The sequence below is a fragment of the Solea senegalensis genome, linkage group LG7 (genome assembly GCF_019176455.1).
Source record: "Solea senegalensis isolate Sse05_10M linkage group LG7, IFAPA_SoseM_1, whole genome shotgun sequence".
Classification (NCBI taxonomy): domain Eukaryota; kingdom Metazoa; phylum Chordata; class Actinopteri; order Pleuronectiformes; family Soleidae; genus Solea; species Solea senegalensis.
The window spans coordinates 14,587,374-14,614,159 of record NC_058027.1 but is presented as its reverse complement, the minus strand read 5'-3'; the positions used below and the strand labels follow the sequence as shown (position 1 = coordinate 14,614,159).

General features: G+C 39.3%; 2 protein-coding genes across 2 annotated transcripts; one reads left to right on the top strand and one right to left on the bottom strand.

The window, feature by feature from the left end:
* Positions 1-2,097: 2,097 nt before the first annotated feature.
* ctsba (cathepsin Ba) lies at positions 2,098-13,167 on the top strand. Its single transcript, XM_044030014.1, has 11 exons — positions 2,098-2,199; positions 7,395-7,522; positions 7,606-7,691; positions 8,181-8,295; positions 8,506-8,621; positions 10,262-10,347; positions 10,433-10,579; positions 10,843-10,959; positions 11,111-11,239; positions 11,829-11,912; positions 12,598-13,167. The coding sequence occupies exons 2-10, from the start codon at positions 7,400-7,402 to the stop codon at positions 11,900-11,902; spliced, it is 993 nt and encodes a 330-aa protein (XP_043885949.1). The 5' UTR covers positions 2,098-2,199; positions 7,395-7,399; the 3' UTR covers positions 11,903-11,912; positions 12,598-13,167.
* Positions 13,168-17,802: 4,635 nt separating this feature from the next.
* LOC122772831 (trans-1,2-dihydrobenzene-1,2-diol dehydrogenase-like) lies at positions 17,803-21,414 on the bottom strand. The gene is made up of 7 exons (XM_044031142.1): positions 21,211-21,414; positions 21,010-21,121; positions 20,781-20,944; positions 20,098-20,350; positions 19,420-19,544; positions 19,128-19,278; positions 17,803-18,377 (listed from the first exon to the last, which is right to left on the bottom strand). Exons 1-7 carry the CDS (start codon positions 21,298-21,300, stop codon positions 18,268-18,270), a joined length of 1,005 nt encoding a protein of 334 aa, XP_043887077.1. The 5' UTR covers positions 21,301-21,414; the 3' UTR covers positions 17,803-18,267.
* Between the last annotated feature and the right edge of the window lie 5,372 nt (positions 21,415-26,786).

The window sequence follows — 26,786 nt, the reverse complement described above, 5'->3', positions numbered from 1 at the left end:
AATCAATTCATCAGTCAATTATTTTTTTCGATTCCTTGAACCAGAAAATGTTGAAAAATGTTGATCATTGTTTCTCAAACCTGGAAATGATGTTCTCAAATGTCTTGTTTTGTCCACAAAATGAATTGGTTTTAATTTTGTGTTATATGGAACAAAGAAATATAATATATAATATAAAAATAAATAAGCGGTTCTGAACGGGTTGGAGTTGGAGGGCTTGTGAGTCTCCGTGTGCCCACCTTAGACTTTACTTCATGTTTCGGGCTTCTACTTCCTGTGGGGGGTAATCTTTTACAGATATGTTCAGGATAGGTCTGAGGTCTCACATATCAAGTTTCAGGTGGATACAACATTCCCTGTTAGAGCAGCATCTAAAACTGTAAGTGTAATTCCGTTTGCTGTCACCAAGGGGCGCAGTTTTCAAAATTCAATATTTTCATACAGGCAGCTTCAGGGCCCTACTATCATCAATCCTAGCAAGTATTTTCTGCTTCCACCAGGAGGTGCTGTTTTCAAAATGTACCGTTTTCAGCAACATAGTTGTCTTCAGCAACGACCCATCGTCAATCATAGCAAGTTTGGTTGGGATCGGACCTTCCATCGCAAAGTTATAAGAGTTTCGTTGTCTGTGGTGAAAAATCAGAATTATTGCCAACTTTGGTGCCCCCTATATCGTACACCATGTGACATTTTAAAAAACTTTCAGCAACTTTAGATCCTCAACTTGTCCACAGTGACCTCACCAAGTTTGAAGGTGTTGTGAAATTGAATATTTTCATATAGACTTCTTCAGGGCCGGAGTATCATCAATCCTTGCAAGTTTGGTTCAGAGAGGACCTTGATTCGCAAGGTTGTGACAGTTAACGTTAAACATTGTGCCATCAGATTCAGCGTGCATTATCTACCATGTGTTTTTAGTGTTTTCACCAATTTTGAGTTTGATACGGTAATCTCTGTAAAAGTTATTCCCCGAACCACTTAGACGTAATTTTACACCAGGTCTGATGCGGCTGCAAAAATTGGTGAGTTTTGGGGAATGATCAGGGTCTCAAAAATGCGAAAAAAATTCTACGCCCCTTGTGTTTGAACCCTAATTATTGTGAAAAGTGTTTAATTACAAAGGGGTTGATTAGTGGTTTTAAACTTTACAGAGAACAACAAACTCTTGATAAAAAGTGATGTAAAGCATTCAATTATACATTATATGTACAGTAAATGGTTTGTATTTTCTAGTCTTGATGACCACTCAATACTGCTTTACAGTAGAGTTTTGACATTCACACTCATTTTCATACAGCGCATCTATGTGCAGCGCATCATCTTTCATACCCGTTCACATGCTGTCAGCACAGCCATCAGGGAATCGGACCCACAACCTAGGGGTTGAAGGACAACTCGCTCTATGTTATATCTCAAGGTTTGCACAATCTATAATCATTTTCATACACAATACACAGAACTAGAGTTAAATTTATATTGAATCACACTGAATTATGGTCAGGCCACATCATTTGCTGACCTGTGCTCTTTCACAACTTTCTTGGTCAAATCATGAAGTTTTTGTGCTGTGATTACAGTATTTCCCCGACATATGATTTTAAAAGTCATATGACATTCAGACAAGAGGAAGAGAAAGTGCTTACACAATCAATCTGCAACGATCTTGAGCACAAGGCAATAAAAAAGAAATGAAAGTCATTTAATGCAAAGCATGCATTATTGTAGATGTCCTCAGTAATTAAATAAGAAACACAACCACAATACAGTAATAATAACTAAAAGGGCATATATAAAGCAATCAAACACAGTTATAACAAACCACACAAAAAACATTAGGGTATTGGTGTTTTATGTGACATCACTGAACAAACAGTGAAATGTGCATTTATTGCATTTTCACAAATAGAATAAAGGTTTCACAAATCAGAGTGTGTTTTTATGAATCTTCATGGTCTGTAGGATAATCTAGTCCAGATAAGAGAAGTCTAGGTACAGTGGTTTTTGATGTGGTCGAGGATAGTCGAGCCGGTCGAAACACGCCCTTTGATTTCCTCACAGATCACATGAGCTGCATTCATGTGACCGCGTCACGTGGTTTCAAGAATAAACGCTGAGAGCGTACACACACGCACAGGCCGTGACTCAGGAGAAGACGTCAAGTCACGTCCATAATCGCAGCTGAAACACAACACACCACAGGTGAGTGACTTTATGTTGTTGTTGTGTTTGTACACATTAAATCGGCTTCGGTTTGTTTCTACGGTTCATTGTTGACACGTTTTGCTAAATCAGTTTACCACAGACAACAGGTTGGGCGGTGTGTGCATCCGTTTTTTTGGCTCGGCGTTGTTTACTTAAGGAACAAAAAATATCTTCAACGTCTCTAGTTTTTGAACCTTGAGCTCCTTAAGCTTTAGAGGTGAGAATCGTTTGAGAAAATGAATCGGCTACATTGAAAATATGAATGAAATCCTATCCATAACTGAATATCTGAAGTAAAATGAACATGATACATGACACTGAAGACTCGACCTCAGTGAGTGAGAGGTGGTGGAAAGTGAAACAAAATCTAATGTGAGTGGGAGACAGTTTGTCTGTAAAGACACACTAAACAGGGTAATTCAAGGGTATTATGGGGACAAGGGTGTGCACGAAGTTGCTCCATTGAAAGTGAATGAAAAGCATTTAGCTGATTGATATTAGCGTATGTTACATGTGGCATTAAATAGGACAGAACATGAAATAATGTTTGCGTGCAAAAACACTATACAAAAGTCGGATCTAATTAGTAGAATAGCACATGTGACACTGTTGCTCCCAAAATATACATATGTCATATCTGGGTACATGAAGCATGTTTTTAAATTCTAAATGACTCATTTTCACCTCAAATGATCTTAAACCTACATGCCGTGATTTGTAGTTTTTACTTCTCCATGAACAATACAATACGTAGAAGCCTCATGACGCAAGTATACTCTCTAAGTCCCGCCTCTGTCATTATGTCTTGCAGAGGAACCCTTCTTGTCTGATCTGTTGCTGAATACAATATGGGGAAATTGCCTTTTCATACATTATCAACTTTTAAAAATAAAACAACTAAGCCATTATTCATTAATCCTATTTTATATGCTCACCTCCCCATTCGTAATGGGCTCATAAGTTGAATTGTTTTAATTTACATCGTGTGCAATAGTTGTTAGTTTATGGTGTGCATAGCAGTGCAGTGGAACCTAATCCCTGACTGATTTATTATCATTAATTATACCAACCTCCTGCAATGGGTGTAACGCTGAACCTTTTTATTATTGATGTAGAAGAGCTGAGGATAAAAAACCCAGACGTTTTGGTTAAGACAATCTGCTGTACTCAATGATCAACAACAATTTTTACCTATAAATGAAGAATGTCTGGGATTCAGCAGTGACTCCAAACAACATGAACCTGTTGAATTATTAATTGTTTTAAAATCTATATTGCAATATGAAACCTTTCTATTGGCAAGTCACAAAGTGACTAGTGCAAATGCTGTGCACTATAAATATTGAACCAAAACTTGGCTCTAAGAAATATATTGCAACTCAAACCACAATTATGTAAACAAAACAACAACCAACAATTAGATATTCCCACATTATTTACGTTATTCAGCCCTTATCATTTAAATGATGTGACCATATTGAGCCACAACGCAGTTTCAGTCCAGAATATTCTATTATTTAGTTTTTTTTACCTACTGGCAGCAACATCTCATAGGCTCTGTGACAAGGAAGGAGGAAATAATCTTTACCTTTTCCTGTTAGTCAAGAATAAGAGATCACAGTCTCACCAGGCATTTATAGGAAACAGACTGAGGTTCATGTCATACATTTTCACTTCCCTAGTGTTTGTACCAGAGGCGCACAGAAACCACAAACTATTTGCATTGTTCTTTAAACATTGACAAAAAACAACAACAGAATCCATGTAGGTTAATAGTTGAGCATAATAGCTAACCTCCTGCAGATTTGGGGATTAGCCTAATTGGACACTCTAAACTGGCCATGAGAGTGGATGGTTCTATGTGTCCCTGTCAAGGACTGGTGACCTGTCCCGTACTACAGTATGTCAGCTGGGATTGGCACCAGTGCCCACCCCAAGACCCTCATGTGGAAGATAAAGCAGTAGAAGATGAGTGTTTGAAATCAAGAAGACAAGATTTTATATAGGAAAGAATGTAGCAAAGATAAACACACACACACACACACACCAGTTTAACTCATCTTTTGGGGAGCAGGGGCATTTTGAGAGACTTTGGGGTCCCGAGACAAAAATGTACCTGGGGGCCTCCGGGTCAGTTCATACACTGTGTACTGCATAGAATGCAGGAATAACTATATAACTGTGGCTATAATGGCTGAGAGGAGGTAACATTTTACAACTTTAATTGCAATACAGTGATACTGTGGTGTTTTTGCTTTAGTTAATCATATCTTCAGAATCTCGTACCGCCCCAAGCCTCGGTCTGTGGCACACAAACGCCATCATCTGTCCATGTCCACAAAGGTACACATGGACCCCCAAGACACAGATGCCCTTTTCAGCATGAATGGTACCATGCCCAACATGTACATGTGACTGGAAAAGATCATCAATTTTGTTGGGTCCTTGATTCCCACTGTGATGTCTTTTGTTGTTTCTCACACAGTTGATAATAGACTTTTTCATAAAGTTGTCCTTGTCATATCAGCTGTTGCTTCACTTCTGTTAAAGAGCAAACCTTTTCACATCATTGGTTCAGTCACTTTAAACTCTTCACTGTGGCTTTGGTACTGACTCATCTAGTTCTTCTGACACAATCTGAAACTTCTTACTCGGGATGTTTCCACCTCCCACATAAAGCTCTTTAAAAGATGGTGCTTAAAAGTCAGAAACAATAAGTCACTCGTATAGAAGTGTCTTCTATAGATTCTGACATTTAGGGCATGAGGACTCTGCAACTTATCACAGCCTGTGTGTATTCTTATCACAGATGTGTTCAAGTAAGTGATGTGATTGTTGGGGAAGGGGTGGCGTTGTTATATTACTTCCCCAAATCATGTCCACATTTCAGTTTCAACTGTAAACCACCTTTCCAAAGAAATCTGCTTTAAAAGCACTTTGGTGTCTTCATTTGCATATATCTTGACATTACTGTAGCAGAAGTATAATTCCTGCTGGTTTATTTAACTGGCTTCTTTAGTTTTATAATCTATTGGTTTCATATCTATGTAATAGATTTTTAAAATTATGTTACTCATATCTTGTTTGATTAAAAGTTTAGTGTTTTTTTTAATTTTACTAGTTTTAATTGTATTGCCCCTTTTTCTATTAATGTTACTGTTACGTTTCTTCTCATTTTTGACAAAATCTCAATTTTCAACAGAATAGTAACCTCCTACATTTGCAGTGCAAATGTTTGAAAACTGCTGTATAAATAAAGATTGATTGATAAGCTTTTATAGTCCGCATATAGTTAAAGATTTTGCAATATGTAGATGATTTACCACCTAAATCTTATAAACAGCACATGCACTTAAACCCTTTGTCTCCAACAACGGAAAAGCCTCAGAAATCTGTAAACAATTGAAAGGTGTAAAGATACTTCAGAAATGAACATTTTACATCACATGATACATTATGAAGAGCCTGTGGTATTATAGTAGTATTATAGAAGGTCAGTTAAGATTTTGAATGTGCTCACATGTCACAGGTGTTTTTTCTTTTCTGTAAAGAGGAACTTTCTGTTTTTTCCCCCCCGTCTGTGTAATTTCCAGTCATCTTACTTCATTGGTCAGGTGATATCAAACCTGTTTCACTGGAGGTTTTTACCTCGACATGTTTTCACTGAATTCTTTTTTCCATGATAGAGAGCGGGACATGTCCCAACAGATGTGCTGACTTTACACGCCCCTAACAAGATTCAAATTCAGTGTTGTTGGCCGTGAACCAAGTTTCATGCACAAATAAAAACAATCACTGAGTTTGTTTTGTGGCCATGGTCAGAAATATTCTCATATTATCCAGATTGAAATGGAATTGGAAACTGTATGTATACAGCATTTTCTAACTAGAATAATCTCTGAACAAGCCAAAAGATGTAGAATCATTTTTTTTTAGTTGCCTTTTGTTGATGTGTTTACGTCTTAATCTGATTAAAACATTCTATTTTTACAGCAGTGACATGAGTCATAATCAGACTATGCTCTGTAACATATACAGAGGAATATGATCTTATTCTAATTATTGTCCTATTCGATCAATAGTTAGGTGAATTATTGGGGTGGCGGTGGCTGAGTAAACCTACCTCTCACCAGAAGGTTGGTGGATTGATCCCCAGCTCCTCCAGTCTGCCTGCTAATGTCTCTTGAGCCAAAATACCTTTGGTTTGTGGACAAATTAAGATAATTGAGGACACTGTAAATTTGAGGTTTGAGGAAACATTGACATTTTATACTAATTTCTGACACTTTATGGACCAAACTAAAATAATCATTAGTTGTGGTGGTGGCCCCATTAAATAGTGTCTAAAGTCCATTTCTTATGTAGGTTTAGTGAATTGGTTGAAGTCAGTGGTCCATATATGCTAACACAGTGTGTTTAACCACTGGAAAAACTCTTGACTTGCATGACTGAGGAGGATAAGAGGTTTTTCTGTACTTAGTCTAATCCAGTGTGTGTTCCACTTGTGTCTGCAACCACAGTGACACGGTCTGGTCATCTGTGAAGTGTGTTTTGTTGGTCAAAGTGTTACGTGTGTGTGTGTGTGTGTGTGTGTGTGTGTGTGTGTGTGTGTGTGTGTGTGTGTGTGTGTGTGTGTGTGTGTGTGTGTGTGTGTGTGTGTGTGTGTGTGTGTGTGTGTGTGTGTGTGTGTGTGTGTGTGTGTGTAAGTGGGGCAAAACTTTCAAGTGTAAACATCAAATTTTCACTCTGATTGGAGCAAAAATCAAATTTTCCAGTTTGTATGAAGACCTTTGCATTTTTATTCTATTATTTTCAGTATCTTTTATATCCCAGTGTGTTTATATTTATGGTCTTAAAAAAACTGCAGACTCTGGTCAAATGTAGGAAGATTCCTAACTGAATGAATTGACGTGTAGGTATTTCAGCCATGATAAGAGAAACAAAACTTCAATACATCCCATCTTATCAGAACAGTTTCCTGTGACACAATCAAAAATTGTGTCCATACAGATTTATTCTTGTAATATCTGGTCTTACAGGCTTTTGTTTTTAGGTAATACTTTTAGTTTTGAAAAAAGAAGTCTGGTTTAAGAGCACTAACATTTTTCCCTGGAGAAGAGGAGATGTGAAAAAAAATCATCTCAGGTTGTGTGATATGAATAACCACTTTACCTAAATGTTGTGTTTTTCAGCCAGAATGTGGCGTGCAGCCTTCCTAATCCTGGCTGCCGGCTTGTCGGTGAGCATGGCCAGACCCCACCTCAAACCGCTGTCCAGTGAGATGGTCAACTACATCAACAAGATGAACTCTACATGGAAAGTGAGTTTGTTTTCTTTTTCTTTCTCCTGCGTCCTCTGTCGATGTGTATGAATGGTGACCGAAATCGTCCTTCTCTACTTCAGGCTGGTCACAACTTCCATAATGTTGACTACAGTTACATCAAGAGACTCTGTGGTACGATGCTGAAGGGACCTAAACTACCAATCATGTGAGTCTCATTTGTTTTCATGATCTGCTGTGTACATTTGTGAGGTGTTGGGTGACAGGAATATTAGGAGTTGGTTCAGGGACATAAGCAGCAGGTGGTATAAAATGAGACACAACAGAAGAAGGATAAGAAAGCACAACTTGACATTAATAAAGAGCACCACTAGCAGTTGATAGTAGGGATGTGCATGTAGATGAGATTATCCATTTGATTATAAATATCAATCCGTTGATGTGACCACTTGCAAGTATATTATAAAGAGGTATTATTAAACTCCCAGTCACATGGTGTCTAGGTCCACATGGTCACATTTTGTTGCTGCTTTGCATCTAATATTGTAGTAATATTTACATTTCTGACAATCTTTTTCAGTGCAACGAATTGTGGAAGTTGGATTGATTTTTCTGAATGTCATTTTTTTTATTCCTCCTACATTTTATGTCTAAAAATAATTTGTTGTTGCACATACTAATACAAATACATCTGCAGGGTCCAACATGCTGGCGATATGAAGTTGCCTGATGAATTTGACTCCCGTGTCAATTGGCCAAACTGTCCCACGCTGAAGGAGATCAGAGACCAGGGCTCCTGTGGATCCTGCTGGGTGAGAGGCAATAACGCTCACTGGGACTGCATGAAACTGGGATATTTGCCCTGAAATGCTTTGCAACATGCAATGTTCTCTTTTTAAAAAAAATAATAAAAATTGGCTTATTATAAAGGGGTTGTAGGGCATTTATTGCTGTGTATGCTAAAGTGTAATTGGCTGTAATCTATCTGTGTTTGCGGCATTTCTTGGCTCCTTTGACCTCAGGCGTTTGGCGCTGCAGAGGCCATCTCCGACCGTGTGTGCATCCACAGTAATGGCAAGGTCACTGTGGAGATCTCCTCTGAGGATCTGCTGACCTGCTGCGACTCCTGTGGCATGGGGTAAGTGACAGCAGGTTTTGTTGCTTTTGTTCTGCTCAATGTGTGACCTATTGTGTGAGGACCATAATAGATAGAACTCTTCCGAGAGCGAGTCAAACTAGAAAATGATCCTAACGAAACCTTGAGAGACACCTGAAGCAGCACCATCCCCTGGATCATCCCCACGTACTGGTGCCTCTCCCTATAAAGCTAATGTGATGCCTGCACCACAACAGCAGAACATAGTGTCTACTCTGTTGCCAAAGGTGCGGTGCGCTTAAGCACGGAAAGATAACCGATTTAAGCAACTGATATAGATAGATAATGTGACCCTTGTTACCAACTCCCTGGCCATGAACGTTTCCCTCAGACAGTTCCCAGCTATTTACGGACTGCAGAGAGAGATCTAAAGAAGTGTGTCAAACGTCAGTTTGGTCGAGTCACATGTGTTTGTGTGGTTATTTGCTGGGTATGTTTGCCACCAACTTAACCTATTTTCAGCTCTAGAAAGAAAAAGACACAACATGAAGGTAGTTCCTGATATTTAACTGATTTCCTGTAATACTTTGAACCTGTAACTATTAAGATTTGAGTTCACATTTAACTGTTTTATTTATCTAAATTAATTTGCAGAACATGCTACAGTTCTCATGTTCAACAAAAAGAAACAATATTTAAATCTTTACGTTTAACATCAGATGGGAAGGGGAAACTTGGGGAAGCATGGCAGAAATATTGATATCAAGAAACAATTGCAGACATCTGTGTTCTCACGGACGGCCCCGCCTCCAGAGTTCAAGAACTTCAGTTCATGTTCAAATAAAATTTTAAAGCTGGGTTTATTCTCTCCTGTATACAACTGTGAAATTAGAAAGGACCTCATCACATCTGACACATTGTGACCGCCTGAATGTTTGTAATTATGTGCACATAGTTAGGGGTGGAGTGGCTCAGTGGTTAAGACCGGTACCCTAAGTCCAAAAAAACGTCATGGTCGCAAGTTCAATTCCACCCCTCGCTGACTGTACTCGATTCCATTGTAAGTCGCTTTGGATAAAAGCGTCTGCTAAATGACATGTAATGTTAAAACAATGGTGGCACCAACATATTTGTGTTTATAAGTAACTTTATAGGTCTGTGAGGCAATCACATGTTGTGGAGAGGGTTTTTTTTTGTTATTAACAAGGCAGCACGGGGGAATAAGGAGGATGTAAACCGTATCAAACGCTGTTTGAGACACTTGTGGCGTTTACTTAAAAATGCATTTCAACGTAACCTTTCCATTACAGTTACATTTAAGCATTTAGCAGACAGATATAATGATGTCAAAATTCTATAACTTGGATAAAGTCATTGTTTTTAGGGCCACAACAATCTCATGGCTCACTATAACGAATCATTTCACACCATGATGATGATGATGATGATGATGATGATGTAGATGATGATGATGATGATGTAGATGTACTTGATTTAGAAAACATCTGTGTTAAACAAAGAAGACTTACCTAGAATTAGAATGACTTATATTCGCTCACATTCCAAACAGTGATAGTGAATTTAACTTCTGCATTAACACACACCAGGTGCAGCGCACATCTGCACCTTTTGTACAGTGTCACTGGTGTAAGTGCTTACTGGTTGGTCTTTTTTTTTTTTAGATGTAATGGTGGTTACCCCTCTGCTGCCTGGAATTTCTGGACCGAAGAGGGACTGGTCTCTGGAGGTCTCTATGACTCCCACATAGGTTAGTTCTGTGCGCGTGTGTGTGAGACTTCCACAGAGAATACATGGATGCATGGACGACTCTGAATTCATCTTTGCGTCAACAGGTTGCCGCCCTTACACCATCGCCCCCTGTGAGCACCATGTGAATGGCAGCAGACCTCCCTGCAGTGGAGAAGGTGGAGACACACCTGAGTGTGTGCGCACGTGTGAGGCTGGATACACACCTGGCTACAAAGAGGACAAGCATTATGGTAAGAGAAGGAGAAGAAGAAGAGACACACTTTGATCTCTATGAATAAACACTTGTGCAATATTAGACACTTAGTCTGACAATTTAACTGTATAACTCCAGGCATGTTGAGTGAAGAAATGTCATGCCCTGTGATATTATGTAAAGTGATATGTAAGAGACTATGTTGCACTCACAGATGTATGTGAATTCATTCAGCCATATTAGTATATAGTATTCAGTATGAAATGTATCACAGAAACCTGACTCATAATTGTGTTGCAGGTAAAACGTCTTACAACGTGGAGGCAAGTGAGAAGCAGATTCAAGCTGAGATATTTAAGAATGGTCCAGTAGAGGGAGCCTTCACCGTCTATGAAGACTTTGTCCTGTATAAGTCTGGTAAGAACACAAGCATGTAATGCTACTGAATACTGCACTCAGAGCCTGTAAAGCACAGGGTAATCCTCAGATTGCAGATTTAGCTCAAATGTGTCTGACTTTCTCAAACTCTGGGTTGACCCTCTTTTTATTGTGTTCCCTGTTACTCCAGGCGTGTATCAGCACATGACTGGATCTGCTCTTGGTGGCCATGCCATCAAAGTCATGGGTTGGGGAGTGGAGAATAACGTCCCCTACTGGCTGTGCGCTAACTCCTGGAACACTGACTGGGGTGATAATGGTGAGCACAGACACAGTTTGCTTTGAGTGCATTGAAATCAAAATTCCAATAAAATACCAAGAATGTGTATTATTCAAAATATTCAAAAGCAGAACAAGAACAGCGCCAGTCTTGGGTCATTTTGTCAGTTATATTATATTACAACCACATAAACACACAAATAGCACATGGCAGTATAAACGGCTAAACACTAGTAATAAAGCTTTGGTAACTGAAGAAAGAAAAATGTTTTATTTCCTAACCATGCAATAGATAAAAAAACAAAAAAAAAAACGTTTAAGCTTTGTAGGGGGCCCAAAAAATTATGGCTTTACCTGAAGTCTGTATTCTCCTGCTAAAGTCTAAACTGGGGTAAATTTACCACTTAAACTGTGTTTAAAATAAATGAATAAAATTATAAAACAATTAAATGCCATAGTAAGGTTTTAGGTTTTATACAACAGGTTAAATACCAGTCATGCTTTGTTATGTAAAAAAGCATTGTATTGTAAACATACCTAACGGGTATGAACTGACAACATGAAGATATCTTATCTGTTGAATGTGTAAACTGTCCCTAAACTGTCTCTTTGTTATGTCTGTGCCTCAGGATTCTTTAAAATCTTGCGTGGATCGGATCACTGTGGAATTGAGTCTGAGATTGTGGCAGGCATTCCCAAATAAAACAAAAAAGGTAAGACAACAAAACGCAAACGTCTCAAACAAAGCTTATGTTAACCAAATGCCTTCCTTTAAAGTAAATCGAGCCACATTCTGCAATTTCCCACATGTAAACTCATTACTCATGCATGGATTTGTGTTTGTACACAATCTGCAATAGATTAAATGTGTAGCATTTCCTGTGCTGTATGCAAATACACTGTTGTATTTATAAATGATGTAAAACTGAAACACGATAATAAAGTGTTTTTATTTGCAGTGTATATGTACAAATAAAAATGTCGTCTATTGCTGAGCAAATAACACTCAACGGCCAGCTATTTGTCTACTGACTTCCCTTGCAAAATCCACACAGGACTGAGGCAGAAAAGGTCACAAACTAGCGCACGTTTAGTATTGAAATGTAAATACAACACAGTATTGTAAATATTTGACGACATTTTTAGAGGAAGCTGAGTTTCCCTTGCTGCCTTCAAGCAATCGCCACTGATACACGCACAAATACATCAACATGTAGGCCCAGAGAAGTGTAAAAGTGTTTTCAGTTCAAGGTAAACTTGTGAAACCACTGTCAGTTGGAGGATGTTAGCTGAAGAGACGGTCTCTTGTGTGTCCTGAGGATAGATTTACATGTGAATGTTTGTAAATTTGAATCTGAATGTGGCCTCACTGACTCTGTTTTGTTTTTTGTCTTACAGGTTTTTAGCTGTGATGGCCATTTTCAATCAGTAGAGGGTGATAACTCTGCTTTTAGTAGTAAAATTTAAAGCACACTGCCTTGTGGTGTGTGTGGATCATTACACAGCAGATTTTTTAAAAACTCAATACCTTCATGTCACTGGATTAATAGAAAGGGCATCACCACAACTATGTGCCTAAGATGAGGAAAAGTAAACATCTAATCTAAATGTCATTTAACACAATACTGCATTTTATTTAATCTCAGGTGAATTCAAGCAGACTATCACAGTTGAACAAAGAGCTGAATTTGTTTTTATTTGACAAAAAACTTCAACCGTAGATTTCATACTTCCTTCCATTTTATTCTGTTTTTTATTTTAGTGTGATCAATACCACTCCAAATATCTGGACATACTAATTTTATCTAGTGCCTGTTAGTATTTTTAAACTTAACTTTCAGATGAAAAATGAAACTTGTCATTTTGATTATGTTTGGAAGTAAAATGTTTTTTTTTTATCTGTCTGTATTCATTGACTTTGACATGTATCAGCTCTGAATTAAATAAAACATTTTTGTTCCTAATAAATCAGTTTCTTCTGTGGTTTCTGTTGCATTCAATCTCAAGTAATACAGTTTTATCTTGGCCTAGGATAGCAGTGTAATTACTTATTTGGATACTTGGTATATTGTTTCCCTGAATATCACTCTGCAAAGGGACAAGAAACAAATGTATGTGAGATTGGTGAATGGAGTAGAAGTTTAATATTTCACCTGGTGGAGGATTAAATTGCTACTTTACGGTAACAACACTCAAGCACATAAAGCAATGTCGTCCAAAATCGCACCAAAAATTCATAGAATGTTATCCAAAATCGTTTTAGAATGTTATCCAAAATTGGGCCAAAAATGTATACTTAGTATGTGGTCTTGAAAAATTCATAATACTAATACTTTTTTGATACATTTTGGACTACACACTGAAGTATGACTTTGTCACATATTGGACAAAAATGTGACAAAAAAGTCATGATTTGTATGAATATGACTTTTGGGTGATTTGGACGGTATACTGTACTGTGACTTTTAACAACATACTATAATGACTTTTTGGACGACAAACTATACTATGACTTTTAACACTGATTTTGGACGACATACCATGCTACAATATTTTCGTGTAATTTACGACAAAATACAGCACAGAGAGTTCACAGGGTTGGTGTAGTGGTGAGCACTCTTGCCTTTCACCAAGAAGATCCAGATTTTGGACGACATACAATACTATGACTTTTTGGACAAATTTTGGACGACATACAATACTTGTCAAATTATGGACAACATCCTAATCTATGACATTTTTATCATATTTTGGAAGACATACTAAACTATGTAATTTTTGTCAAATTTTGAAAGACATACTAAACTATGACATTTTTGTCACATTTTGCGCGACATACTAAACTATGACAGTTTTGTCACATTTTGGACGACATGTTAAACAATGAAATTTTGGTGAATTTTTGGACAACATACTAAACGATGATATTGGATGACATACTAAACTATGACATTTTTGTCACATTTTGGACGACATGTTAAACAATGAAATTTTGGATGACACTAAACTATGACATTTTTTTGTCACATTTTGGACGACATCCTAATCTATGACATTTTTATCAAAATTTTGGATGACACTAAACTATGACATTTTTGTCACATTTTGGACGACATACTAAACTATGACAGATTTGTCACATTTTGTACAACATATTAAACAATGACATTTTGGTGAATTTTTGTACGACACACTAAACGATGATATTTTTGTCAAATTTTTGGCAACATACTAAACTATGTCATTTTTGTCCAAATTTGAAAGACATACTAAACTATGTCATTTTTGTCCAAATTTGAAAGACATACTAAACTATGACATTATGACACTGGACTGAACGACTCTTAAATATGCGTGTTGCTGTTTCAGGTTAGGAACAGGTTCACCCACGTCATTGAGTTCATGTACAGTACTGTGCAGAAGTCTTACGCCACCATTTGATTTGTTGTTTTAGCAATGCTATAACGACAATAGAGGATTATTATTTCTATTTTACTTTACTGGAACACATCCAGAAAATATGTATGCAGTTTTTTGTTGTTTTTAAAAATAAAAAAAACAATGTCAAGTATTTAGCGTGATCTTCCCTTTACACTTGAACAATAACACAGCTACTGGAGTGGAACCTTTATTAATGTTACTGGTAAATCCTGTGTTTGTCCTACTATTTCATTTAAATAAATATCTGCTGTAAAAAACGTCTATTACGCCAGGTTTATTCAAGACATGCTTGAGCATTACATACACATGTTGCATGAGTTAAACTCATTGACAGCAGAACAAACAACAGAGCTGTTGGTGCCTGAAACTTTTGCACAGTGCTGTATGTCTGTATAAATACATAATTTACTCAGATATTACTTTCATTTTAAACTGATATCAACAACGGGAGCAGTGGACAGACGTCACGCCTCGCTCAGACCCTGCAGATACCTGGTGTTCCTCAGCTGACAGAGTTTTCAGAGCCACAGTGAAGTCGTGACTGATTTTGCCCGCGCCGCAGATTCCCCACCTGGTGGCCATGTTGAACTCTGTGGAACGAGGAAGTGACACAACCCAGGTTATCCTCCACTCCCAAGAGTGGATTCGTCGTCCGGATGTTGTCAAAATGCGTCACCGTGACGCGGGCCTGTCCTGTCCTGTCCATGGTCCTGTCTCAGTAGATGACACGACGTTTTCCCGTTAGGACACGTCGGTGTAACACCACTTCCGGCTGTATTGGTGTCTTCCGCTGCCATTCTTTTGTGTGTGTGTCTAAAGAATGTGTCTCCTGAATATTGGATTAATAATGTCTTGTTTAAGTGACTCTTTTGTTAGTTTGTCTGCTACTTCATCCCCCCTTATTCCTCTGTGAGCTGGTCTCCACATACATGTCATTTCTACATGGAAGTCATTGAGTTTATACAATAATTCATACATTTAATTTACCAAATCTTGTCTAGTTACAGTACCTGAAGTAAATGACTGTGCGAAGATAATGAGTCAACAATTCATTTTTATTTTATCTGTAGCTCCTTTATCCATTTTGACCAAGACTGTTATATTTCAGATATCTCTTTAGAACTTTTCCAAAACAAAATTAAAAATCAATAAACACTCATGGCTTGTGATTTATAACGGCAGTGACCGCTTTCTGCCACAAGGTGGAGACACAGTATGTCTATTGAATGTGAGACGTTGCCCAGAGGTAATACGATGATCAGATTATCCCCCCGATTACCAGCCATCACAACAGCACAGTAAATTATAATTATTATGCAGGTTTTTTTATTACTATTTTATAGAAACTGGACTGGACATTGAAAATCTGCCATCTATCATAATTTAAAATTATGTTATATATAAATTAACTTTATTTATTTACTTAAGATCTGTGTGTCATTCACTGTGCATAAAATAATTTGTAATTTATTTAATCAAATATAAACAGTGCTTGACAAATTTATAAGACCACCTGTCATAAAAATGAAAAAATCTTTCAAAAACTTGCTTAAAACTAAAAATGCTATTGTTATTTATTTGGCTAATAACAAACCACTAAAACTAATTTGTCTGTTCAGGAATCCAAGTAAATAACTATAATTTCACATTTTAATCAAGAAATAATAATGTGCTTTAGTATTTTCTTTTTTGTAAAACAGTGAATTTGAAAATTCATAGATAACAATAATAACCATATTTTAGCATTAAAAATATCATTTCGGTTAAAGAGCTCCTTCATACTGGTGTATTAACCATTACAGAAACATAAACAAAGATTTTGATAATTACAAATGCTGTTAATTTAGGGCAGCTGTGGCATAAACCTTACAGTGAATAATGGTCTAATGCATGTGTTAAGAACTGGAGCTCTTGGAAATGACTATTCAAAGTATTAGGTGTCACAGAAATGCCACGAATGCTATATACTGTATGATGCACATATTTGCTCTGGGTGATGAATTATGTCATGAATTGGGTCACGGTGCTTCAGATTTGTGTGTTGAATTTAAATATTTCTTATCCAATTCATAGCAGGACTGGTAAGAGTAAGAAAAGTAAAAAATCAATTTCACTTGCTGCATTGACTGTTTAATGTTTTAATCTACAGTCTATCATCCATGCATTTGCATTTAACTGCCAAATAATATATTTGACTTGTGAGGGTATTTTAATTTTATTTGTCATCATTAGGTAATATTATTTAGCTATTTCAGAATACATTTGTGTGTATGTGTGTGTGTCTTCCTGGTATTTCTTTATTTATTTATGGTCACATTATGGGGACTTGTCTTCTTAACTTTAAAGCTAGGCTGAGGTTAGGGTTAGGTTAAAGTTAGGGTCAGGGTTAGGATTAGGACAGTAGTAATTAAAGTAAGTCAATGTAATGTAACATTCACATTAATGTAACAATGTAACATTCACATTATAGGGACTTGTCTTCCTTGTGGGGACAAAAAGCACGTCCCCATAACGTGACATATTGTTAGGAAAAGGTTAGGATTAGGATTAGGCCAGTAGTTAAGGTCAGAGGTCTCCAGGAAATTAATCTAAATCAATTTAATGTCCTCTGAACACATGGAAACCAGACTGTGTGTATGTAAAAGAGTTGTTCAAGGTCACAAGGTCGTCCACAATGAAGCCTTTTTGGAGCTGGTAAGAAGATGATCTTTTTCTTCAGGTATATTTATCATTACTTGGATCTGGGTCTTCCTTCTTTTTTTTTTTAACTTTGACTATATTTGTGTGACCTTTTTTAAAAATATGTATGTAAAAGTATGCAAACTTCCTCACAAATGAATGTTTCTTCTCTGAAAAAGTGTCATTCGTGGCTGGGTGGCATATCAATGAGACGTCCTCTGGTTATTAAGGAATCCAGTGAGCCCAAAAGGTTGAGAGCAAGTATTAAATGAGCTGTGCTCTTTGCTGACTCATACAGGCCTTTTTTTTCTGTTCCAACATTGAAAAGCAGACAAAATAACCTACTTTTTTTCCAGTGAACATGAATCTATTTGTCCACGGCTGCGAGGGTCAGACATGACATGACAACACTTTGATTCAAACATGCCTCTCCATGTCTCTTCCTCTCCTCTGCAGCGGATGATATTTGAAATGAAACACAGCTTTCACAATCAGTCCTTTATTGCATTCATCAATCACACGCCTCAGAGTGACAGCTGAGTTTGTCTTTAAAGAGCCTATAGGCATTGATTAGAGGATGTTGACGCACAACATGGTTGCCTGTTTACACTGTGGTTTTCTTGGATTTCTATTGGATTTTTAAGAGAAGAAAAATGTTTGGCATATTATGTGTTTTTAAAATCATCAGGGTTTTTACCTTCTAGAATTACTGTGTTTTTTTTGTCCATGTACAGGGTACATAATCATAATCACGATGTTTCAATAATTCGTTGGTTTTATATTTAACTCAGGAGTTACAAAAAAATAAAACACTTCATGACATATGTGTCAGCTCAGTGCCCTGAGTGATCTGCTTGTACCAAACACACAAACACTGCCTCAAGCAGCTTCCCCTCCTCCACCAGAGTAGGTCGAGGTCAGGTGAAACGGCTTGGCTTTAGTTTGATTTCATTGGCTGTCTTGGTGGAAGACAACTCCCACCTGTTTCCGGATTTCATCCATGATCTCCGTCAGTAGGACAGATTCACCCAGAGGCATCCGTGGGCTCTCCTTAAGTCCTGAGAAAATAGGGGAGTTTAATCAGCCACAGTTTAATTATGCACAGGCTTACAATGGAAGCATACATCATTTCAACGACAGGAGGTAAAGATTATGTAAATGAACATAGAAAGCAAAACCAGGAGTGTGATACTGAATAAGAGGCTAACACTTGATTGTGAATGAGTCTGATGAGTACATACAGGAGTACAACAGTTAGATAAACGGGCTCAACCCCCTTTAAAAAGAAAAATTAACATAAATCTTACAGAAATAAAATATCTACAAATCCACCTCAGAGTCAATCACATGTAGACAAACAAGCAAATACTCTGCATAAGAAAAAACCCCACAAAAGAGAAGCCAATAGGCACACAATCAGGTTTAAAAGTCCATGTTATGCAGTCAAAGCTAGTAAAATCTTCACACCCTCAGATTAAACCTCACTTTAGGCAAGTGCCTTGCTTTACGAAGGCTGCTATCGTGTGCCATCATGCATGTTTCTACATCAGCCCAACAAAAAAAACAGCCAGACCCTGCATTTCCTGTTTTGAAGATGAAGCTTATGACTCTTACAGAGAAGAGCAACATCCTTTCTGTTATACAAAGGTCACTGTGGTTCCCTAATGAAGAAGGGGAAGGGTGAGTGGAGGAGACCTTTGTTTGTTGCAGTCTGAAGTCTCACCATTTATTATGGACACTAATTCTTACACGTTGGACCTTTAACTCTGAAAGTATATACCCAAGGTTTTCCTTTTGTGAAGACCTACCCTGAAGCAGACACTGCCTCACTTCCTCTGCTTCATAGCGAAGCCCAGTGCTGTTGGTAAAATTCAGAGGCAGGCATGGTTCAGGCAGAGGATACACGCTTTCTATGTCTTTCACAACCAGTGTGGTCGGACAGTGCATGGGGCCAAGAACCTGGTGGGGAAAAAAATGCATTTCGTGAAGGTAATTATAGGGCCATCTTAGTCTTTCCACCTCTCCAGCAGTTCCACATCAGTTGTTTGTTAATCAAGTAAAATGTTTCTGTATTTGACAAGCACAGGCATACAGGCATACTTTAATCAAGCCCTCAGTGCCACTGATGACAGCGTCATTTGGAAGTCGAGCGGCGATTGAAAAGGAACAGAAGGCGATCCTGTTCCTGGAGAACCTCATCACCACCACTATTGATTCATCCACTCCTGAAACACAAACATAAATATGAATGTATCATTTCTAATCGTAACTGCTGCTGATATTGTCGTCAAAATTCACGTTTCATTCAGCTCAGGCCACTTCACATCACTTGACTCATTGCAGACTTTAATCAGCACACTCAAGTAAAGTCAATTCACTTCTATTCAGCATCACTTTCACACATGTCACGACGGTTTGTGGGTAAGCACAAGACAAGGAGATGATAATTATATGAACAATAAAGTGTAATTGTTTCTCAGTGAAGAATACTTTGTCCTAAAATAGATGCAGCTACATAACCCAATGTCACGTTTACTACAGTATTCTTGGAGATAAAAAAGGGATTTTCTGTGTGAAGAATTCTTCTCTGAGGTGTTTGTGTTTTGTACAGTTCATTAAAAGATGCAGTTTTTTTTGTCTAATTGTTCCATTAGTCACACTGGGGAGTATTTTCTTCTGGTTCTTTATGGTAAGCAGTATCAAGCGAGTTAAACATTTGTGATCACAGATTTGTGCATTTGTGCATTTCTGCTGTGAGGCCTGGGTGCTGAATCATACCAGAGTCAAGCAGCACTCCTGTGGCTTGGATGGACTCTGGCCTCTCTCCATCGAACGCCATCAGGACAAACTGAAGGCAGTACACTCCGATATCTAGCAGCGCTCCTCCGCCTAACTCTTTCTTCACCGAGCGAGGAATGTGGAGCTGAGGGGAGCCAAAGTCAGCCTTTACCAGCTTCACCTCCCCAACTGCCTCCTCCCCCAGCAGCCTGCGCACCTCAGCGTGCGCGGGGAAACAGCGGGACCAGATGGCCTGGCAGGGACGGGGAAAGTGAGTAGAAAAGTAAACAGTTAATACTGGAGTTTCACATGAGCACAGTTCTTCATGTCATATTGAGTACTGTGCCCGATGAGCTGGTCAAACATGGCATGACAAGATTTTTTTTTAGCTTTAAATTCTCCCTGGTGATTCAGGGTTTATGATTTTTGATTTAACTCCTATAGCATTGAAGTGGATATGTGTATTATAAGATGTCAAAGCACTGCTTTAAGGATTAGCATGATTGTGTGTGAGTGAATAGACGATGGATCAGCTCATGTGGGCCTCTCAGCTTCACATTCTTGAATAAAAGTCAAATCCCTTTTCACATAATGCTGTCGAAACATGCTGTTGTTTTATTTATGCCATAACAATTGACCTGCAAGTGGCCGTCAAACCAAAGACTACGTCTTTTAAACCTCACCTCCATCAGGAAGACCTTGTTCTTCTTTGCAGCAGCGACAAGCTCTTTCACCTGTCTGGAGTTCATGGCGAAAGGTTTTTCACACAACACGTTCTTTCCAGCGTTGAGGAACAGCAGACCAACCCGCCAGTGCTCTGTGTGCAGCACTCCCAGGTACACAACGTCTGTGAGAAACAACCCATCGTCACATCTGCCCGTGCAACCAAGCCATACTTTGCTCTTCACTCACCGACGTCTGGGTCTTTGGCCAGCTCCTCGTAGCTGCCATAAGCCTTAGGAATACCGTGCTTCCTGGCAAACTCTTCGGCGCTCTCCAAGCTCCTAGATGCAATGACCGCTATCTGCACATGAGAGAGGACAGCATCATCACACTGTTGCTCTGTCAGCAGCTCTGTCCAACTATAAAGATGAGCTTGTATGGACAGAGCACCTGGTGATCTCCTGGAGGCAGAGTCTTCATGGCCACGCTGAAGTCATGGCTGATCTTCCCAGCGCCACAGAGTCCCCATCGGGTTGCCATGCTTGAACTGGATGGTAAGCGACGAATGAGCCAGGTGGTGCTTTCGTAAAAGATCTGAGCTGCTGGAGGTTTGTGACCTTGTGTAAGGTTGCAAGCCAGCAGCACTTCAGCGAGAAGGCTCCTGCATTTATATGCTGGGAACAAAGGACATGTCACCTTGCTCCTGCTCCCACCCCAAGGTATAGGGTACAACACACACACACACAGGTCTGTGCAGCTATTCTTCTTGGGACACTGCCCAAACTTGCATTCATTTGGACAGCCTAAACAAACTGTTTTCCTTAACCTTTATCATAACCATTTAATAACTAACCATAAACCAAAACAAATTAAAATCATAGCCCCAAAGAAATGAGGTTCTGCCTCATTAGGACTAGGTTTTGGTCCCCATGAGGACTACTGGTCATGACAAGGTCAGTGTCCTGAAGAGTACACACACACACACACACACACACACACACACACACACACACAGAGAGAGCGAGGGAGCGAGATATTCTTGCTGATGCGAGTCTTCAAATCCAGGCTCAAGCGGTTCGCACCAGTTGTCTCTAACAATCTGTAACAGGATCATCATTGGGGCTCGTTTCCGTCATTAGTGCAGTGGCAAGAAAAAAATAGGTTGCGCAGTTTAATGTGTACAGGCTGGGGTGAGGGTTCAAACATATCAGCATTCTCCCAGAGTAGAACAGGTCAAGTCATGGAACCAGGAGCAGCTTAGTGTCCCTGTGAGAGTGGCACTGATTAGCCTGCAATGATTTGACAGATTCACAGAGGGCCAATGATTAAACTTGGGTCTTGTGCAGGTTGCTGTGATAAATAGATTTGCAGGTTTCGCAGAATAGTCGCGGAGCCCACAGCAGACCAATTTAACTGGCCAGTAAGCAGAGCCAGGATGACTATGGAAAAGCATCAGCTCAGTGACCCTTGAGCTAAATATTATCCTTTTAACCAGGCAGGCAGTTGTATAAACTCACTGCCAGCTTCTGCCAGTAGAGGGCACTGTGCTGTCAGTGGACTTCATGGTCTCTGTCAAGCTGGCAGGATTTGGCACGACTCATTTAAAGGAATTATGTAAAGGTTTGCAAAATCAGATCAAACAATGAGAAGGCAGATCAAGGCAGTTTGAACCAGAACTGTCAGAGGTCACATAGGAGTTCTGGATCAATTAATAGGATTTTATCCAGATTGTTATCTACTAATAATTATATTATATTGTACTAATAATAACACAAAAGTTTTCTCTAATAAAAAAGTGTCATATATTCATTTATTCGTTCAGTTTCCTGTCCAAAACTGTTTGCATTTCCTGAAAGTACAGTGTGGTGAAGCCGGAGTTGTATGAGAAAATAGAGCCAGCAACAAAGTCTTCATCAAAAAAGAATTTCATAAATGACTCTCCTTACTGGCTGCCTTCTTTATGTATTTCATTTTCAAATGAATTCTGTGAGCTGTGTGCCGTTGTCATAACAACAAGGTACCAGCTGGGCAATTTGTATGCAAATGGAATTGGGCTTGTTCTGACATCCCTGCCTATGCCACAGGACCAGGCTGCCGTGGGAATGCCCAACTCCTGAGAAGATATTGTATCAGTACCATTTTTTTTTTGTTGGGGGGGGGTTACACAGTTACAGGCATACAGGTGTTAAGAAAAGAGGTATTAGTGTGGGGTGGGGGTGGGGTGTGTGGTGTTAGTGAATGGTCAAGTGCAGCTACATTTTGAATTGGTGTGAAGCAATGAATTGTCAGTTGTCAGCAGACTGTCACACACATTGCAGAGGCTCAGGTGGTTAGAAAAGGGTGTTATGGCTGCAGGGTCACCTGAAAACCTGGGACCCCTCTTCTCTCAGCTGCACCTTTGCCACAGAGGCCATGGAGGCCTGCTTCTCAAATTTTCAAAATGGTGAAACCTTCATGCTGAGGGCCACCATCCTCTGTATAAACTCAAGGTCACACGCCTCTGCACGCCTGTAAACTGGTTTTGTAGTTTAAATTAAGATTATCTAGGAGCATAGGGTGGAGTTTGAGGCCCTGCGTTTCCAAATCTGGCCCGGGGATGGAGACAGATTGTTGGAGACAGACACCAAGTGAACATTGCTGATCAGTCATTCAGAGACCTGACATGTGGAAGGAAGCCAGTGCCTCATCAATACAGCATGGTCAGGATGATTGCCTTCCACTCCTATCATTCTTCTTATTTGATTAAGAATCCATGCATCCTCTCTTGTGTGCATCACTCTTACACAAAGAAGTGGACAAGTGCTCTCCGGTAAGTCACCTGACCAGTCACCACAGTTTCCTCAGAGGGCGTGGATCATTGTTTTGCCAGTGAGGGTGTTTGATCACAGCAGACAGTCACATCATTATCTTGCTGTCAGAACAAATCTGCTCCCCCTTGTCAGGACTTTATTGTTGTTCACAAAAAAATGCCCTACTATAGTAAATTTAAATTCTGTAAATGTTTCATTAAATATAAAGATTTGTTAAATAAATTCACACCATGCCGATGTTTTGGTAAAGTAAATTTTACTGCTCATAAAACATGTCTTACCCCCACCCACCCCTGTGCTGCTGCTGTTTAAACAAACACTGGAAGATGTGATGTAATTTCTGTAAATAAAAACCAAACAGAGGCAGAAAAGTAACCAAAACTCCCCAAAAATGTCCCCCTAAAAAGATATTGAAGAGAGTAAAGCTTGTTATAGCTTCTTTATTTTGTATTTATTTGAAGGAGGGATCTTACCTGTACTGTATATCATATATCAATTACTCCTTCATCTGTGTTTCACTCCAGAAGGACGTTGAATGGCAAGACTAGTGCCAGCAGGTGACGAGGAGGCAGGTTGGTAGCTTCATGAATCCAGTGGAGGAAAGTCATTTTGTCAATGCTACAGCATGTTCTGATGTGTGGGCTGGTTTATTTTTCCTATTAGAAAAACTGTGATAGAAGGAGACTGAGAGAAGCAGGCAAAAGATGGGGGCCTTTGAGCCACACCGCTTTGTCCAGACCCTTTGAGAGTCCTATCTTTGTCTGCAGCTTACACACGGGGAGGCTGAGCTGTGGAGCAGGAGCAGAAGCAGACTGGACCAGTGCTGACTTTGCAGCCATTCATCTCACTATTTGTACCGACATGGAGGGAAGCAGAATGTGGAGTCTTCAGCCCCAATCGAGTCAAGTTACTATTCCTCTTTTCAACCCAAATGGGCCAAATCCTAATTTTTCCATCATGTGGTGTGTTTTTTTCACATGCTTCGATATGGCTGAAGATGTTCACATACATGGAAAGGGATGACATAAAATGTCAGCAGACTGTGAGTCATATTTGTACCTGGCGCTAAAAACTCTTGTTTAAACATCTGTTTATTGAAATATTCAACCGATTTTTAAACACAAACCTTAACAAGACATCACAATCATTAGAACAACATACACATCACATGCAAACATACCACTCTCACACTCGCATAGCGCTAGAATAATATTAACATTACATTATTACCTGAATTACTGTTCGCCAAGATGCCTAACAAGGTCCAGACATGTTTTCCATAAGTGTTCAAACTCTCCTGCTCTTCCCTTGGATACATAAGTAGTAGTCTTTCCAATGTAATGCAAGATGCTATCTCCTTCATTCAACACAGAATAATCTGTGCACATTGCTACACAAATACCCCCGAGCAATGTGAGCTAATCCTCACATCCGCAAAAAATAACATACTGGTAAGCAAATTTAATGCAAAATGTACTCTGATATAACACTTGTGGTGTATTCTTTATTCATACAAACAAGATATACTCCTCCAGACCAAAGTGGCAGAAATGGGGGAGTGTGAGTTTCCCAAGGTGAATATTTTTCATCACCAATAAGCTTTATCATGTCTCCTCTTTTCTGCGATGTTTTAATCTTATCAAGCCCGAAATAGGTTTTTCCAAACCACAAAATAAGAGACAAGGCTTTGTTCCTATGCCCGTTAAACAAGGTGACAGGTCTACTATCAGCGCTGTTGTTCCACCGCTATCTGTCTCCATTAACTGCAGCCTCATTCTGGGAAACATGACGCTCATTTACTCCCTCTGTTTTCTTACTGTATCTCTGTCTCTCACAAAAACAACACCAAATAAAGAAGTCGTGTCTCAACTCCGTGGTGGAGTCACCTTGTATCGGTTGGCCGAGACTGTGTGAGGTGATACGGAGTCCGCGACAGAGCTGCTGCTGAGGTGCGAGTGGTCGGCCTGACAGGGAACATGAGACAGGATACCATCCAGCTGATAATGGTCATTTGGGTTTGAGTAATGTCCATTATCAGTCCATCACCTCCATGATGTTCCTGTACACCCCAGGTTAAGGCATCTTCTGGGTCATGATATCATGCTGAGGGAATGTCACACAGTCCTTTCCAATATCAGATTACAAAGGTTTTCCCAATGTGTTACCATGTTTGGAAGGGATCATGAATCTTACGGTATCTGTTGCACAAGGACACCAGGCAGGACTCTTGGGTACAGAGCAACATAATCAGAGCTAGTGATGAAATAAGACCTTGATCAAGAGCACATTCAGATACATCTGTTCAACTGCTTGTTTATGCATGTACAGTTGAAAATTAACAAATGTTCTTATAACAAAGGTAATAAATATCATGAATAGCTCCATTTATTAATAAATAATGCTTAATATTTGGTTGTCTCTGTGTTTGTGTATCTCTGTGTATATAGGTGTACGCACATTACTGTTTTTGTCCCTGTGTGACCTTAGTTAATGGGAGTAGATGGATGTTAGGTGTCCATGTGTTATCTTAAAGATGCAAAATCAATGAAAATAATTCTTTAAAAAAACCCCCACACTGTTTCAGTATAAGAGCCAACCACAAGAATGTTCCATAAACTAAATACCAGTCTGTGCTAAAACCCTCCCTGAGCACCGTTCCTCTCGCACCTGACAGAGAAACTGTTCACTGAGACTAATGTAACTGCTTCTCCACCCTTTTGATTTCCCACTCCATCAGTGGACTGTATCCCCCCTGTTGGCCAGTCACACTGGCGCGTCTGCGGGAAGGCCGAAACCATTAAGCAGCCAACACACTCCACTGAGTCTCCATGTTTAATTGCCTGATAGGGCTTGTGATATTTTTATCAGCTGTCCTGTGGCGGATGGCTGCCGTGGGGGGTGGGGGGAGCTGTGTGTGTGTGTGTGTCACGCCTCTGTACACCTCTGACAGGAGGGCTGCCTGTATGCTGCAGGAAACTCTGCATGAATGTGCACCTGCATATCAAACTGTGTGACCCAGTCATTCAGCTGTGACATAGCACAGAACATCCACACCTAAATACATCCCTGCCTTTGATCCCTCATTAGCGTCAAGCGTGATGATCATGATTTATGTCTCCAGCGCCTCAATGCAATCACTGACAAATGTTGTTGTTTTTTTCCACATACAGAACACAACCACTGCTATGTTAAGAGAGTTCGGTTTTATGTCGTTGG